The sequence below is a fragment of the Anas acuta genome, chromosome 5 (assembly GCF_963932015.1).
Source record: "Anas acuta chromosome 5, bAnaAcu1.1, whole genome shotgun sequence".
Classification (NCBI taxonomy): Eukaryota; Metazoa; Chordata; class Aves; order Anseriformes; family Anatidae; genus Anas; species Anas acuta.
Window position 1 is genome coordinate 46,321,412 of NC_088983.1, and position 18,417 is coordinate 46,339,828.

At 47.7% G+C, this 18,417-nt stretch overlaps 1 protein-coding gene across 5 annotated transcripts in view; it reads left to right on the top strand.

Moving 5' to 3' along the window:
- Window positions 1-18,417, top strand: part of TSPAN4 (tetraspanin 4) — a 332,463-nt gene that overhangs the window by 107,260 nt on the left and 206,786 nt on the right. The window contains exon 1 of one of the 5 annotated variants that reach the window (XM_068684536.1): window positions 295-436. The exons of 2 other annotated variants lie outside the window; for them this stretch is intronic. In XM_068684536.1, coding sequence (XP_068540637.1) covers window positions 340-436 — 97 coding nt within the window. In that variant the 5' untranslated portion in view covers window positions 295-339. Of the gene's footprint in view, window positions 1-294; window positions 437-1,164; window positions 1,490-18,417 lie in introns of those variants that run through there. 2 more of the 5 variants (XM_068684541.1, XM_068684538.1) reach the window with 2 other exon arrangements.

The following is an 18,417-nucleotide window of genomic DNA, read 5'->3' on the forward strand; positions in this document are numbered from 1 at the left end:
GTCAAGAATCTGCCTCTGAGCTGCATGTGGCATTTGGGTTACTGTGGGGTATGCGTGTGCTGCGGGTTACGATGCAGCTGCTCTATGAAGGAATCTCCTAAGGGTCGCTGCCCCTGACACACACTGGGAAACTGGTGGGTTATGGCATCTGCTGCTTAATGGTGATCTTACGGCTTCCTGTGAACTTGGCAGTCTCACTTTTTGTGCGTTAGTTCTTGTCTTCTTGAAAGCTCTACATGGGAGGGACTCTTTTATTGTTACCCTTGAGCTGCTAATTCTTCCCTAAGCCTCCCGATGCTCCCACAGGTTAAGGACTACTAACAACTGCCTGCTGTCGGGATGTCTGTCAGCTTTGTGTCTTGCCTCTTGTGGTTTAACCGTGTATTTCTGAGAAATGCCTGCAGTTATCTTTTGTTTAAATCTAGACACAACCAAGGTAAGTCAGTGAGTCTGCTGGTTCTTCGAGAATTGGGCCTGTTATGTATGGCCAGCTATGCACTTGTTTCTGGACTGTTCTCTTCCAACATGCGTGTGCATTGTCTCGGTTATAGTTGGCTGTGCAGAAATCTGAGTAGTTTTTTTATGCAAAAATCTGGTTATTTCTTTTCTGTTCTTTATCCCTCTACTGTAAGACTAGATGGTAATTTTTTCTTTCTGAAGTACAGTCATAAAATCCTTTTGGTTGAAAACAGGTCAATTTTATGAGTTTCTAGTGGTTAATATCTCTATAATCTTACAACTAGTTCAGGTGTCTAGTTCTGGTTTTATGCTAATTATTAATTAAAGACAACTTCTGTATTTCTGGATATTTTCTATATAAAACTATTGTTTGTTTTGTGGATTTTGGGGGATTTTGCAAATTGCCTTGGCTTTGTGGTTTTCCTTAAAACTAAAGATTAGATATGTAGTGATTTATTCGTGTCTGCAGTCTGTAAGTCGAATATGCTGCTACATATTTGTTAAATGCGGGCTGGGGTTGGTGGTGTACATGACGAACCGTATAGATAGTCATTGCTCTGAGCTAATCTTATCTTCTGAAGCGAAGCATTTCCGAGGAATTTCTAATTTTGACAACTGGGATCAAATGTCTGACTTCTGAGGGCTGACAATAATGCCAGGGGCTGAGCTGCTTTGTCCTGTTGATAGCAACTGCGCAGCTCAAAAACCACACCGAATGCCGGGGAACCACGCATCTTAGCTGCTCAGGTCCAGGGCGTGTGTGTTTAGGGGAAGGCGTTAGCTTTACAAGTCTATGGGGCAGAAATGCTGCGGCTGCTCGGGGGTAAAAATAGTTCTGGGTTTTCAATGGCTGCATTCCACGGCCGGGGCCTGAAATCATGAATCAGGGTTCAGCTCTCGGGCTGCGCGAGACCGCCGGCAGGAGCTCCGCGGCCGGACACGGGAGGGGAGCAGCTAGCTGAGATGAGGCCGAGCCCAGCGCCGCTGATACTCTGGGAGGGACCCGTGCTGCTCGTACACTCTCAGCAAGGTATTGTACACTCGTAGTTTGATTTCCAGCAGGAGCTTAGCTGCTTGAATGTGAATAATTAAAAATCTGCTGAACCGTGCAAAATCTCTCACTAAACCAAAGATGACTTTAGAAAAAGTGTCTCTTCTGTGCAAATTCAGCTTCACAGAGACTTGCAGCTTCGCACGTTACGAGCTTCCTGGGACCTGGGATGATGTATTTTGGTTGGAAGGGTTTGCTGCTCGTTCCCACATGAATGCTGTTTTGTGCGAGGCTTTGTCCTTGATTTTTGGATGGCAGGTGGTGTTTTTTTTTTTTTTTGCTTCATTTCAAAAATTTTCTAGCCTAGAAATTCCACCTGGGACTTTAGACACATAAATAGTTAGGACTCTTTCAAAGTCTTCCAGGAAGAGCGCTTTTTAAAAATGGTATTTAATACATGGATGCTTAACTCAAAGTTCTCTCTAAAGCTTCAAGCTGTGTGTGTGTTGTGGCGTGGGATCTGTGTAGGTTTAAATCCCTTTCTGACAGAGTTCAGATGATCATTTATAGTAGTTTAAAACCCAGCACAATTCCATGAAAGAGAGCATTTTGTACTTAGAGTCAGGGCTTCTTGTTCAAAGTGTTGTTAGGATGCTGCTAATGCTTTTGTGACCAACATTACCTTTAAAGGTGTGTGTTTTTTTCTTCTTGCTTTTTTGGTCTCTGGCACATTTCAGATATGTATCCTTCAGGCCATTGCTAGCGGGACTTCGAGAACTTGATGTTCGTGCCTTTTTTGTCATGCCCTGTGAGCTGAATAACTGTTTGATCCTCCTTCCAGAGTGAATTGCTCAGTTTTGAGTCGCTCGAAGTTACCCATGCCAGCCACACGTGCAGGTGTCCGTCCCGAGTGTTGCTTGAAGGTGAGGAGTAATGCTGGAGGAATCAACGTAGTTCCATGCCATCAGCTGAGTGAGGTGTTAGATGCAGGGATAGGATGAACAGCAGAAATTGGGAACTGTAAAATCTATATGGTTTTACTCTACTTGAGACATCTGAGTGTGTGAGGCACTGGGCTGGGTGCAGGGCCTGGGTTATATTTCAGCCTTGCTGACAAAACTTAGTTGCCTAACAGTCTGCTTGCTCTTTGGTTCCCAATCTGGGTAATGAGAGTGCTTTTACAACAGAGATGTTGTGGGAATAAAATCTCCTTGTCATGAGTGTACATGCTAGTAACGTTTTTACCCCTTGAGAGCTGCCAAGTTATCTGCTGGTGCACCACACCTGGGAGGCACGTCCCACTTCTGAAGCAGGAATTTTGTGTTCTTCTCACTAAAGTGATTTTACAGAAAGCGAATGTGGACTGCAGGCAGTTTAAAGGATGTTCCCGGAGTTGTATAAGGTCCGAGGACAGGAATAGATACAGTAATCCTGCCTCCCCGTGTCCTATGTGCTGCCCTCGCTGCGTGCTCCCCTTTTGGGACGTTCAGTAAGAGTTAGAAATATGTTGCAGGACATTAGGCCAGTCATCAGCACAGTACAAAAATAGTTGAATGGGTATTTTAAAGAAGTGACATGGCAAAACTGGTGGTGTAATTTTACCAATAGCAGAGCTGCCTAAAATAACAAGAACATGAGAAAGTCCTTTCCAACTGCAGCACTTCAGATAATGCCATTTTGTCCTACAGTGAAAAAAGCAATGAGAGGTATCTAAAGCATTCAGTCGGTGGTCCCAGATATTATGTGCTCTTTGTGTTAGGAATTAAAACACTGTGAGCTATCTGCCAGAGCTGTCAGCGGAGGTGAATGAAGATTCGGATGTTTGCCCAAGCTGTCCAAATTTAATTATCAAGTGAAACCTCATTAGAGATGAGCTGCACCTGTGATACTAGGAGGGAAGGAATATGAAGGTAGTTTAGACTGATTCATAACTCAATTTCAGAAATACTCTCTTAGAATCTGAAAGTTCTTGCTTCCCTACGTGGCTTGCTATGCACGGTGTTCAGTCCTGATGGGATTTTGTGAGGGCTGGGAAACAGAGAAGATGCACTTGATGGCTAAAATGATCTGGACAAATTGGAGATACAATCTGAAAGAAAACGCTAAATGCAACACGTCTCACTGGAGAAATAATCAGCCGCACAGGTACAAACAGGCCTGCAGAAGGTGTGGGGGTTATGGTGGATCAGAAGGTGAATTTAAGCCAGGGATGTTGGGTTGCTTGAAATGGCAGAGCCACCTTGTGCACCACAGCAGAGAGTTTTGCCCACGAGGCCTGAGAAATGATCGTTCCTTTGGCACCTATACAGCCTCAGCGGGATGTAGTGGGGTTTTCGGGAACTGCAGATGAAAGATGTGCTTCAACAGGAGAAGGAAACACGAGCGCAGTGAGAATGATCAGGACCTAAGTAACAAAATCTAACCAGGAAGACTGCGTGAGTTGGAGTTCTTTGGTAAAGACATTTAATGACACTGTACAAACCTGTAAGTGGCTGCTGGAAAGAGGAAGGGAAGAGCTCTGTGTAGGCACGGGCTAAGGAGTAACAGACGGTCACAGAATGAAACACCTGAGGCTGGAGATAGTTACACTTCCCAGCATTCGTGAAGCACTAAAATAGTTAGGGGAAACTGCAGCCTCCCCCAGGGACAGTCACTGAGAACAGATGAAGCCAGCGTCAGTCGAGCCTGCCTTAGATATAACAACCTGTACTGCCCTTGTCTGTGGGGTCACCTCTCCCAGTTCTGCCATTCTGTAATTCTTTAATTGTGCATGATTACAGGTTGGAGCTGGGAACTAATGTCCTTAATCCTCTGCAAAAGGCAAGGTGCTCGGCGCTCCCTGGACGACCAGTTCTTGCAGGCAGGGCTGATGCAATTATCTAGCATTACCTGCTATTTAGGTGAGGCTGTGCCTTGAATGCTGTGTTCAGCGTGGGGCCCCTTGCTGCAAGGACATCGAGTGTGTCCAAAAAGGGCAACGAAACTGGTGAAGGGTCTGGAGAACAGGTCTTATGGGGAGCAGCTGAGGGAGCTGGGGGTGTTTTGCCTGGAGATGCTCAGGGGAGACCTTGCTGTCTTTGCAATGACCTTAAAGGAGGTTGTAGTGAGGTGCAGTTCGAGCTCTTGTCCCAAGCACCAAGCGATGAGATGAGGGGAAATGGCCTCAAGGTGTGCCAGGGGAAGTTAAGGTTGGGAATTTCCTGAGCCACGTGTTGCTGGAGGCTGGGATTGTATTCCCTGGAGGCTGCTGCTATGTTCGTGCCCTGTTCTTATACCATTGGTGCTTGCAAGTGATGTCTGCCAGAGGCCAAAGGCAGAGCCGGGCCCAAAATTTATTGGAGGAGGGTGTTCTCTTTCTGAAGTCTCCAGCGCACAGCCTGTGGAGGCTTCCACATGCCTGACAGTCAGCACGTTTAAAATAGCCTCCTGCCTGTCCGGATCGGAGAAGAGCCCTGAGCAGGCCTGCTTCTGTTCCCATCTGAGAAGCCTCGTGTCAGCGCCCCCGCTTTAATTGGGGAGGTGCAGGGGAACAGCTGGGGCAGAGCGCAGAGAGGCAGCAAAAATGTGCTCGCAGGCCTCTGGCATTCTCGTGGCTTCGCTGGGAATTTCAGGGCACGTGCTTCCCACAGGATGTCCAGCCAGAACAGTGCTGGGAAGTGTCAGGTCTTTGCCATGGAGGATAGCTTAGGAAGCCCCATCAGGAAAGACATCTGTGTACATCTCCTTGCTGAGCATGAAGCTTGGCAAGGTCTGCAGGAGGAATTGCAAATAGCCAAGAGGTATGGGAGCAAGGTCAGATCAAAACTGCACTAATGCTATGCGTCAGGTTTTTTTCTCTCACAAAATTGTCCTCTGTTTGGCAGGACGATATTATGAAGGATCCTGAAATAATTCCTGTAGCTGACATGCTGCCATCCTGTTCGGATTATGCATTAGGAGGACATAACTCTGCGGGATTGATTTGCCAGGAGGTGGCACACAGGCTCTTGATGCTTTTCTGCCGATAAGCTTTTCTCTGCCAACAGTAAACCACTGTGTGGACAAGAGCAGGCTACAAATTTTACCTGTGGGGCAAACAACTTACTGTGTTGTCAGAACAGGATCGAGGACATCGGCAGGGGCTGCCTGGTAAGAGACTGCGGGGTTGGGAAAGGCCATACCGTGAGCTGAGCACCTCTGGTTGGGTTCGGCTGGCTACAGATGGTGGCCAACCTGCTGGAGCACGCTGTGAGAAGGAACGTTCCTGGCAGGCAGCGCGCAGAGAGATAACAAAACAGAAATTAGGCAGAATAATCTGCACATGGGAAGTCCTTAGCCCTACAGTGCAAGCTGGTGGGCAAGAGAGACTTTCAGCTCTGTTGCACAGTGCCTCTCTCTCAGTGAGCGGAGAGACTTCAGGTTTGGGAGGTACTGTGGTACCTAATCATTCTTCTGCTAGGCAGCTGAAAATGTGTTAGCAAGTCTGGAGCAAAGCTATACGAGGCGAGAGTCCTTTGTGTGTTGGCCACATTGTAGGGCAGATGTAGTACAATAATGGTTAGGAATCATTATTTCAGAAGCTGCCATTAAATACAAGCTGAAGAAGTGTTTGTTTGTGAAAGCCTCCTCAGAACACTGTCCTTGTCTCTCTAGGTATTGTCTCAGTTCTCTGCCCTGCTTCTCTAACATCGAGCCTTTTAGGGCAAAGCAAAAGCATCCTTTAATCTAAAGACCCTGAACAAAGATTCCTCAAGTTCAAGTTGTGAAAACAAAACATCAATTTAGCATTTCTTCAGCAGATTTCACTGCAGGTGATTCCCAAATCATTTTATCATTTATTCTTAATTAAAGAGCAGTAGCAGATTCAAAAGGGGGCTGTATTTCATAGGTGTGACACAAATTGTTTGCCTTGACCCAACCCTAATCCCTTGCTCTCTGCTGGCCATTGGCCAATACTGCATAGCTCGGGAGCCCTCCATTTTGTGGTTGGCTTTTCTCATCTTCTATAAATAAATTCTAAATCTTGTTTAACAGAAGTGTAAATGTTCTCGGGAGCCATATAGCAGTCAGTCCTATTAGGTCTCAGAAAGAAAGGTCTTTGTTTGTGATGGGGTGGTAAAAGGAGCCAGAACAGTTGCACAAGAGGAAATTTATCCCTTGCAGAACTTGGAGCAGCCTTCAAGCTGATTTAAGTTGTGCTGTCTGAATTAGTACCTGCCATGGGCTCTCGTCACGGGCTCGACACACCCCATGTGAGGAGACATCCTGCTGTGGCCAGCCCGCTCGCCCTGCCTCTCTCTGCACCACCTAAGCCAGAACGGTGCCAGCTGCGACAGGATGTGCCTGGTGCCAGCAAATCCCCAGCTTTGTTCTGATCGCAGCTTTGTGTATTCTGGAACATGCAGTCAGAGGAGGAGCTGAATAACCGTTGCTGTCATGTGCCCACCTTAAAGAAAATTCACCCTAAGGTTAATAAAAATAAATAACATAAAGCATCTTCACTCGGTGCTTTTCACTCCCTTGATAGTTATTGTGGAAGCAACAGATGTGCCCTCGGGGTTTGCTATATATATTGGGTGGTGCGCATAGCTTATCATGAATATTCTAGTGGCTATTCTATCGTAGTTATTTCTGATGTCCCAAGCAGAGTGGGAGATTTGTCTGCAGGATGTCGTCCTTGGTGCGCACTAATTCCTCCTGAACTTTTGATCTGCTTTGCTGAAACAGAATTTCCCTGAAGAATAATTCGCCTTCCTGAGATTGAACTAATCCACGAATGTGAGAGCACAGAGCACAACTCAGCTGTAATAATAGTCAGTTATTATTGTGAAATACATATCATTGTTGGTTTTTTGTTTGTTTTCTTGTTCTTTTTTTTTTTTTTCCTTGAGCTTAATTCAATGATGTTTTGAATATAGCAAATTTCCACTCAGAATGCAAACAGCTTCTCTCAGTGATACATAGGGAAATTCATGCTTATATCCTCTGTCTCATTACTAGTATTTCTGCAAAGTTTATTTGGGATTGCTTGTGCCCTGAAGCAATTTTACTGATGCCTATACCAAAGCAAAAAATCATTGGTCAAACGAGAGGAAAAATCCACGTTGGTACAGCGACATATCTGTGGCGTTATCACCTGCTTTATGGAGCAATGCCTTTAGTTCATCTTGTACATCTGTATCCTTAGCAGCAGGTGCCACTGCCAGCCAATTCATCAAAGTTCCCGCGACTGCCGAGACACGCTGAAGCTGCGCCCGTCGCGGGAGCACGCTGTGCTGACAAACAGGCTGCCAAGGTGGACTTCCCAGCTCCTCTGCCTCGAGGATTAAATGTAAAAGCCACGACAACGTTCCCTCCCCGGCTCATGATGAAGAGCGAATGTGGGACACCTTGTCTCAGCAGGAGACGGGAGCACAAGTTCACCGAAGGGGCCATCTGGTAGCTGGGCTGGCATGCACTTGCAGGAAGGTCGGGGATGAGAAGCGAGCAGGGATTTTTCCAGCTGAAATGCCGGCTTAGTCACGCTGTCAGCAGAGGCTGGACACTCGCATTCTTCTCATGGCAGGAGGCTTAAAAAGCAGCTCGTGCTGGTTCACAGATCGTACTGAGCAACTGCACCGCTCTGCCCCACCGAGAGCTTGGCTTTTCCTGCCCGTACCTGCTGATGCCTGCTAGCAGCAAGGTTTGCAGAGGTTTTACATCCGCCCAACTCTTTGCCCCACGCTGATGAGGCTGGCACAGAGAGCAGGGGAAACCAAAATTTGTAGCCGTGTGGCTGCATCCAAAGTAGTCAGGTTTGGAAGCAGGGAGCCTGGAGCTGGAGCAAGGATGGAGCAAGGACTCAAGGATGAGTGGAGGCACGCCTGTATGTCCTGCCCTCGTGGTTAGAGGTTACAGTGCCAGGGGGATCCTCATGCTGAAGCACGCTCGGCAGCTGCAAGGCTGCGTCCCTCCCTCTCACATGCAGCCGCACACATACAGGGATCGTGTCCCAGGAAGGACAGCCGAGCTGCCTTTTCCTTACCTCAGCGCTTTCACATTCAAAGAGCAGCAGCAGCGAGACAATCGGAGAAGCTGAGCGTGAGCTAAATGGGCTTGATGGCAGAATAGCAATGCTGGGCAGCTCGGGGAGGGACAAACTTAAACAGGACTGCAGGACAAAAGTGACCATGAAATGCTGAGCTCTCACAAGTGTTTTAGGGCACCAAAAGCTAAGATTCAAAGCCCAGGCATGTATTTAGAAACACAATTAAAAATGCAGGCCTGCAGTGTGATCATATTAGTAAACTATGCAACGATTAAATTAACCTTCACAGAAAAGATGTAAGCGGTTCTGCCATGTGCCCTGTGCAAGGCCGTAGCTGAATTGCGAGTCAGCTTTAGTCTCGGAGCACCAGATTTACATCCTACAGCCCAGCTTAATCGCTGTTCTTAGCCAGACATTTTAGAGAGATGCTGCAGTGATGCCAGTGCAATATTCTCTTCATTGTCCCCTGTATGATCTTGCCTGGTTCTATCTGAAATAGCAAAGTGTGGGTAATATCTATGGAAATTGTTCAGTTTATTGATTTTTACATGCCCTAAAGTGAAAGGGCCATCAGCACCATAGCTTGGATTTATGAAACAAAGATTTGAATTCTAATTTGTTCAATATTTTAGAAAAGTGCTATTTTCATTTTCAAGGCCAACTTCTGTCTTTGTTTGGAGCACAGCATCATCCCCCACGGAATTAACTTTTATTTCCTCATTTGTTTGCGCTTTTCAGTAGTTTGAGGTGGTTTGATGCTTACCTGTTGATGTTTCAGAGAAAGTTTCCCAGGCCCCCAGTCCCAAATTGTTGTTTTCCATCAAGTGCCAGAAGCTCCTTCCTTTGGCATTTATATACCCGCTGGTAGCACGTGAGCTTTAGAGCACTTCACCTTTTCACATGTCTCCTTTCTTTTCCAGCAAAGTTTTGGCTCCTGCTTAATGTTGTCAGCTATAACGAGTTAAGAATTTTGCAGATAATGTGTGTGTTACAAATTCTCCTGAATATTTTCATTGGTTTCATTTTATTCCTACATTAGATTACATGGGAATGCTGACAGGCTGACAGAGCTTAAAGAGCTTTCATTTTCCTCTAAATGGAGTTGTATGGCCAAATAAAGTAGCGTAAACAATTTGAAATGCAGGAAGCAGAGTATGGCTCAGAGATGGAAATTCGGCTCTCTGGTAGAATTTAAATAAACAACTCCACCACCAGCAAAGGCCTGTAATCTAGTTCACACGAGCGCAGCAGATGTTTGGCAGGATACAGCACGGTGGGTTTGCAGTCTCTGCTTATCACAGAAGCAGGGCTGTATGCATCACTGCCACGTGCTTCTCTTTTCCCTTCATCCCAGGGAAACTAATCTTGTGGAGAAAAGGAAAGTGGGAGGAGGAAATGTGTCATTCCAGCACAAGCTGGACGCAGTTCCTCCGCTTGATGTTTGTTAGCGGAGGCCGGACTGGGAGCTGCCTGGTGTCTTGCAGCCAGCCCATTGCAGATAGGAATTTCAATGTCTGCTCTGCCTTTTAGTGTAGATGTTTTCTTGTTTTGTTTTGAATGTATGTGAATTACAAGACTATCTACTTCAACAGACTCAGACACTGACATGTTTGGGACTGCAGCGTCTCTCCTTGTTGGCATATACGAGTGGCTCTCCAGCTGTAACTTCTGTTTTGTCTTGAATCAAGACCAGGAGAAGACGTGTGAGCACCAGAACCTGTCTCCAAAATGGAAAGTGTCCTTAAGATGCCTCTAAGTACCATGAAGTTTGGAAGCATTTCCCTTTTCCATTAGGTGAAGAAAATACTCTTTCCTTAAAGTTTCAACCATGGGAGTAATACGTGGAGTGTTGATATCGATAGTTCGTCAGTTGTTATCTAATGGTATATCCCTGTTAATCTCCTTGGGCTTCATGCTCTGTCCTTTCTACCTGAGCTGTAAGAGGAGGGAATTGACAAGACACGTTTCAGTGGCTTCTGACAGAGTGAAGTTTCCCACTTGAGTCTGGACAAACTACAGAGAGTCTGTGGCCTGAGCAAACCCGGGAATGGTGAGATGCTGGGAGTGTGGGGCAGACAAGCAGCAGAGCTTTAATTTGTACAGGAAACTCAAATGGGCTCATTTGATGTGGCTGTTAAGGGCTGAGTGTCACGGAAGTTGTTTGTAGGTAGGGAAATCAGTGGAACAAAAGACAAAAGGACCAAAGACACCAGCTGCCAAGCCCCTTCCTGATGAGCCAAGCTAGTTTTTGGGTAGATCTTTTACTCCCGTTAGGATCCAGCAGTGGTCGCGGGGAGGTCCGCTGCAGCAGAGCCATGCTTATGCCAGTGTCCATAAACCTCAGGCCAGGTTGCTGCCCATCGCCTGCTTCCCTGGTGGGCTGAGGAGGACAGGAGTGGTGGCTGGGACATTGCTGCCGTCCTGGTGTCATCTTCCTGAGGAATACAGGCCCTTCTGCTGACCCGTTGTTCTTCTGTTTCTTCTCATCCTGTATCTCCGTGTTCTGTTCAAACTGCGTTTATGCCGACCCTCATATTTCTGTAACATCTCTCCAGGTGAAATTTTAAAATGCACTTGTTGTTTTCCAAACTCTTTTTGTGTTGAAGTTAGTGGTAAAACCCTTCTAGACCTCCAGAAGAAAGAGTGAGTCCTGTCAGTGTTCAGCACTTTGGAAGATTACCTCCTGAGAAATTCAGATGTGTGCCACGTTTCCCTAAAGGTGGGGAAGGGACCCAGAGTTGAGATTTGGAACAAGCAGAATAATTTCATGTCCCTACAGTTGTTCTAGAAATGAAGCTTTGTATGAGCACAGAGGAACACCTAGGGTTTTGCATGGAAGTAAAGACATGTTTTTATGGGGCTGTTTCCACGTGGTACCTGGTTTTAGGTCTTTGCCAAGTGAGAACAACTTTGCTTCCCCATGGTTAGCAAAAACATTTAGACCCCCAGAAAAGTGACTGTTACCCTGGTGTGGCTGCGATCCTCTTCAGCTTTTGTACCCCAAGGCTAACCACAGGAGACCAACATACATACTATTTTGAAGATCCAGAGAACAGCTGTGGCAGAAGAGGAGCGGTTTGTGGGCAGGACAGCAGCGCTGAGAAGTGCTCCTCACACAGCTCGAGGTGATGGTGCTTCCAACAACCAGCTGGGTGAGACTCGCTCATGCACACAGACAAGATCTCGGGCATCGGGGACGTTTTCTGTACCGCCCTGCTCCTCCTCCCCACTTTGGTGTCTCTTGTGGTGCGTTAGAGCTATTAACGCAGAGTTTATCAGCACCGTGTGGTTAGTAGTCTCCTATGGAGAGTCCCCGGCGGTTGGGTTGTGTCGGTGCTTTGGCTTCTGCACAGCATATGTGAGCTTCACGCCTCGGTGGCTTTTGTCACAAGAGTGCTTGGTTATTGAAGCTGTCAAATGCACCTACCTGCAGCGATTTGGATGCTTGATTAAAACTTGATTTGATTCCTCTCTCTGAGATGAATATTCAGCAAAGAGTCCAGAACACCCCAGCGGGCTGAGGCAAGGGGAAATCAGAAGGCAGAGGTGGGCAATGGGGGTAGGGGCAGGAAGCAGCTGTTAAAATGTTCTGCAGCCACTGAAAGCTACATTGAAATTCAGTATCATTCCCAAGCTAAAAACGAGATTCTGCAGACCTCTCTTTATGCTGCATGTTGCGGGCAGCTTTGAAGCCTTTTAGAGAGTTGCCAGTGGGGTGTGACCCACTGGGAGATAACCCAGCCCGGAATAAAACTTTGCTAGTACCCAGGGGCAAACTGTCTGGGAAACAGCAAGTTTCTGAAGTATTTAGTTCGGGCCTTAGCCTTTGGCAGGATGGATGTGAGGGCTCATAAGCTGCAGGGAGTCGTTCTAACACGGAAGATCCCAAAGCAGATAGCTGTGAGCTCATGTGTTTGTAAAATTTCAGCCGCAGTTTCTGACATGCTTGCAGCTTTCTGGCTTTGTCACCCTGGTGCGCTTCCTCCGGATGTTTTCCTGGGACCTAAGCTGCAGCACCGAGGGGACACACCACTGAACGGGCACACAGCTGTATTTGAAGAAACCACTTCTGTGGCGTAGTGGAGAGCAACGAAGTCTTGTGGCATGGTCAGTCGTGAGCCTGGAACATTGCACTGCAGGGATCCAGGGAGCGATCCTGGCTGGGCTTTGGCAGGTCCTCACTGAGTCAGCCCTGGCTTGGCCTGTCTTCTTTCCACGGGCTGAAAAACCTATTGGGGAGCTCTGGTTCCCTTGGGAACATAGCACCGAGCTGCATTTCCGAAGAGAAAGATGCTTGGCGGGGTAGGGCGAGCATGTCATCAGACCTCCTGTCACCTTGTGTCCCGAAGCTGCCAGCACCAGGGAGCACCTCGCCGAGCACTGGTGGTGCAGATGAGCCAAAAGGCTCTTTTCTTAACTCCTGCTGCTCCCCTCCTGCATCCTCCTCCATGGCCATCGTGCAGCGAGGTTGGCAGATGGGCTGCCCCCGAGATGACACATGCTTACTCGCAGGGAAGAGCAGCTCTTGTTCCGAGACCCCGGTGAAGGCGCTGCTGCTGCTGGCAGGCAGGCAGCTCTGTCGCTTGGCAGCAGACCCCAGGGAGAAGATTACCTTGTCCTCGTTCTTAGCCCTGTTTGCCAGGTTCCCTCCTGATTACCAGGCTGGTAATGCTTGGGAGAGATAACCCTGGTTCAGCAAGCAGCAATTCAGGCTGCCATTGAACAGAAAATACTTGGATGGAATTAACAGAGCCATGCGCTGAGCTAATTCGGCACCAGACTTGTGGCTGTGGCTCTTCAGTACAGGATCGTTGTTGTCTTTCTGCAGGGAGGGCCAAAATCTTCCATCAGCACCTCTCTCTGTCCTCTACAGACCCTTCCCTGATGTTCAGCATCCACCTCCATGCTCTTTATCTCCAGACCAAGCTGCTGTCTCTTTTCTCTCTCCAGTAGGCGTCCCAGCAGAGGTGGCTTTGCCCCTTTCCCCCAGTGCACTCATCACTGGCTCTGCAGACAGCTCCTGCTGCCCTGGGGCTGGCGGAGCTTGCACTGCTTGGTGGAGATGCCCTACTTGGTGCAAAGGCCACGGAGAATTTACTGTGATCCTAATGTGTTTGAGATCTACTAAGCAGTGAATGCAGAAGAAAACGTGTTATTGTTTATTGGCCATTCTAAATGAGCTCCTGAAAGCAATTTTCTCCAGTGTTTCGATTTAAGATGCCAGTTAGCTGGTTTGACGTTGTGAAGAAGTCACTCTTTCCTCACCCTCTGCTGCAGGTGTAAAGCAGCAAGCAAAGGGAGAGAGCCTGGGAGGACGGGGAAGTGGCTGTTGTGGCTGTGTGGCGAGGGACAGGCAGCAGCAGGATCACCTAAGAAAGGCATTTATGGCATCACAGCTGCTGGCTGCATTTTCCGAGTGCTCAAATCTGGGTTGGAAATCTCTCTGTGCACTCCAAAGTCTTGCTGTTGCTAAACTTCAGGAAGGCATCGTGTTCCCAGATGCTTATTAAATGCACATGCCAAGAATATAAAGGGGATGAAATTGCTAATTGAGTGTGGCTGTATCAAAGCAGATCTTGGTTCTGCGCTTCGTAATGCTTTGTCAGCCTAGCAGTGGATTTCTGTTGTTGCTGCTGTGTTTTCTCTGAAGCCATTTGGTGCTGAATAACTGTGGTTTCCTAGTGCCTGCTGCAGCAGAACCCTCAGATGCACGAGCTCCAGGGTTTTCACTCCAAAACGTCATGTAGGAGACAGTAACCCACGCACGGAGCAAGGGTCCTACGCCACCGAAATTGTCCTTGTTGTTATAATTTGATTTGGCCAACGATTTTCTATTTTGGTGCAGGAACAAGTACGGAAAACCAGCCAGATTCCTTCCTACCTGGCGTGCTTTCCTACGCGGCGAGACGAGCGCCCGCTGCGGGTGGCACTGGCTGGCATGTGCAGTGCGCTGTTCTGTCCCACTGCAGCAGCTCCGAGGTAGTTTAATCACTGTGCCCTTGCTTAGGGCCTGCCTCAAACATCCCTGCCCGGTGGGGCTACCATGGGGAAGCTGGGCCTCTTCACCTTTGTCAAAACCATTTGCTGCCTCTGAAGTAGCCTGCTGTCAGTTCTCCTGCGCAGGCAGCGTTTGCTTGCTGTCGCCGTTCAGCTGATGCAGGGTGACATCGTCCCGGCGGTTTGACAGTGACCTTAATGCATTTGTGCAGCTCCAGCTACAGGCTGTGTGGCCAGAGATGGAAATGCATGGGCTTAAGCAGCTTATAATGAAATACAGGGGCTTTCACTTCAGCTGCTTTGAAGCCGCCGCAAATCAGTTGTTGGATTTGCTGTTTCTTTGGGGATGTGAAATGAATTTAGTGGCTTCTAGCTGGTTGTAGTGAATCAGGTGTTCGCCTCGTGAAATGTCCCAATATAATCAGGGTTTCTGGGAGATAGGCTTAGCACGTATGCCAGTGGCTATGTGGAACTGGGTGTAGTTGGTTTACCAACAGGGATTTTGATAAACCGGGATGGAGGCAGTTTAGCAGATGCATGGAGGATGAGCAGGAGCTTCCTGTTGCGGTTACTGGTTCTGGAGGAGCTGCCAACAGACGAGAGCGGGCTCTGAGGAGCTGAGGTGGGTGCTGGGTCGGTGGTGAGCTGGGAGCTGGCCCCTCATAGCCCTGCTGGGTAGAGGAACTGCCTCGGCACTAAGTTACCTCTGCACTGTGAAAAGTCCAAGCCTGGGCTCTCAGTCAGCTGCCTTTCTGAGGAGCTGCATGTGAGAGCAGGTAGCAAGTTACTGAGGAGAAAGCAAACTAGCTCTGATAAACAGAAAATGCTCAAACTGTCCTTGCCAAGGGATGGGAACGCATCATCTGGCTGAGCACCTTCCCACAACAACTTCTGGGAGTGCCAGTGGGGGGAGATGCCTGCAGGGCCCCTACTTCGTGCCACGGACACTCAGAAACATCTCTTCGGAGGATGAGACTTCTCAGAAGATGGCTTCTTAGATGGAAGTAGCTATGCACTAAGGGTAGACACCAGAAAACATCCCGGGCAGCAGATGCACGGTGTTTCCCTTGCATGGCACATTTGCTTCTTAATGGCAGAAGTTGGGAAGAGCACCGTGTTCCTTCCCTTTTGTCTTTTTGGTGTAACTTTCCTGGACTCTGTAAACTCAATAGCTCAGCATCCATTTCCAGAAGTCAACCATTTCCCTTGATAGACATTGTTTATTCGATGATGATGCAGTGGATGCATAAGCTGTGAGTGAGAAAATGTTCATTGCAGTCGCTTTTGCGAGGGCAAGCACCAGCTTTCAAGGCAATTAAGAGATAAACTCCCAGGTACGTAACCTGCCTCCTGCTTGTTACAGTGACAGCGTTTGCACAGGCTGTTCTCTGTAATCCCTTGCTGCCATCAGAGCATTTCCTGCTAGTAATTCTTGCTAGTCCCTGGAAACTTAGCTCCAGAAATTCCTCTTTCTCCTCCTGTTGATGGGAGTCTAAGCCAAATCAATAGGGATATCCAAGCCTGGCCTACGGGTAAATGAGAGTTGAGTGTTCTGTGGAGGAAGCAGCCCTTGTGGTAAAGGAATAATACTACAAACAAGCAGCTGGCTAGCATGGAGAGCTTCAGTATGACTGCAGCAGCAGAGGGAAGAGCCCAGTCGTATGGGTGACGCCATCAGCACGTGCTGGGCGAAATGTGAATGCAGCGTTAGCAAGTGGCAGGGGGAGCTGTGGATGAGCTGCCTTCAGTCGGTGCTCCTGGTGCATCCAGGCTCAGTGACACAGTGCTGAGCAATAAAATGGGCGTGGAGATTATGAAGAAGAAACACTGCTGAGATCCGGGGCACCATCTCCCTTCCTGCCTTTTCCACTGCTCAGCTGAGGAGCCTCTCCTTAGTTGTGCATCAGTGCCTTTAGCTGGCAGGTGTCAGTAACCACAAAAACGTTTTTTTTTTAAAAGATCCCTGTGAAAAGCATACAGAGGATCTGGACACAAACTCTTTTTTATGGTGTTCACTACAGACCAGGAGTGAGAGAAGGGGAACATAGCTGAGATCTGCAACATGGGCAGCAGGGACTTTAACTGCCTCCTGGAGTATTTAGAGCTGCCTGTCCGTGGTGCTTGCTCAAGGACTCGAGGTCAGACAATACACCAGTTGGTGTGTTCTCTTGTGCTGTGGCCCCAGAAGATCTCAGTGCTTTGTGAGCAACTGCCTTTGTGATTTTCAGCCCCCAGCCGGTCACATCTGATGGCCTCCCCTCGAGTTCTCCATCTCTCAGCAAACGGCAGAGCCGAGTTCGTGGTGAAGCACTGAAGCGTTCTCCCTCTCCCGTTTCTTATGGTCGGCGTGCCTGGTGTTTTACAGATGCTTCCTGAGAGGGAATGGCTGAAAAGTCCCGGGATATTTGTGTGCTCTTAGCCTCTACAGCTTTGATCTATGGTGGCGTTATTCTCTGCTATTTACAGGTCATACTTCTGCAGAGCTATCAGTGCACAATACCTCTAACTCTGTCAGTTTGTGCTTTATATACATCTGAGGTCAACTAAAGTACGTCCATTTGTAGTGACTGATAGTCCTTTGGGCCTGGCCCCTCATCCTACATTCTGGGTGTTCAGCTTTTCCACCGTATATCTTTGGTTTTTTAAACACAAGCGTGTAAATAGTCTGTGCCTGTGTGGCCATACTTAAACCCTCTGTCCCTGCTGTGACAAGCCACTTATAATTTATAACCACGTTTCTGTGAATTTTTGTAAAAAGTCCCTTGTATACTTTTTTTCCCTGCTGTTCACATCTGCCAAAGTCTCTCTTCTTGTCTGCTAAATCACTCGCTCTCAATAAAAACACAATCCTCACTTAATGCTTGGAACGCCGTCAGAGGCTCGGTAGGTCCATCTTCCATCTCTCAGGCACTCTGTTGCTTTTTTACGTTCCTTTTCCAACCTCTGGGATTCTGGAAGTGCTTCACCCCCTGCCTTGCTCTGTTTTGCAGCTGTGCAAGTGCCGAGTGGAGCCAACTGGTGGCTTTGCTTGACCTTCACACGCAGAATGCAGTAGCTTGGTGGTAGATGTTGGTCTCCACTGGGTTTGCGGCGTTGAACTTCATTCAAGACCTCAGTATTGCTTTCCACGTTACTGTTTGCAATATTTCTTTGTGCTTTCATTTTTAACCCAAGGCTTGGTAAATACTGTAATACCCAGAGCAGTCGTTACCTTGTGACCTGTTATTTCAGTCTTTATTTTCCAGGCACTATTTATCATTCTGCAAAGCTCAGGATCAGGAAATCCCTAACTAATGCTTCTTATTTGGAGCCCCACGTGAGACAACAGGGCTTATTTTTCAGAAGATGTAAACATGTCCTGCAGATACAGCATTGAATCTTACTGTCAGTTTTATCATTTTTTCCCCCTTTTTGTTATCACTGCAGAACAAAATGAGCTCGAGGAGTGCACTGTATTCTGGTATAGCTTGTGCTTTATTTCTGTGTTTGGTTCCTAGATTCTAATCTATTGTTTCTGTGCAAGTTCCTTGAAATCTGATGAAAGAATCCAGCTGGGACTCCTGCAGTGAATTTATAGGACTTGGGAAGGAAAATATTTTTTCCTACAAATTGAGGCTATTTGATTTGCAATTCCTTGAAAAGCTTCGACAAGAGAATGCTGTACTACTGCTTTTCAACCAGCTTTTAGATAGGAAGGCTTTGAGCAAACGCTTTCTGAAAGGTTTGGTCTGAACTCTTCATTTGAAACGGCTTTTCAGTGCTCCAGTTCTCCGTGCAGACTTTTCTCGGGGCTCTCCCTGTGTTGCTGCAAAGATGTAAAGCCTGGAAAGCTCCAGGTGCCACCACGCTGGGAGGAAGACTTGTCAATGCAGCAGCTTTGTCCCAGCGTGGAAAGCAGTCTTTTGCAGGCTTTTGTAGAGGATGTTGTTATCCTGCTTCACCAACGGCGTGTTTACTGAACAGG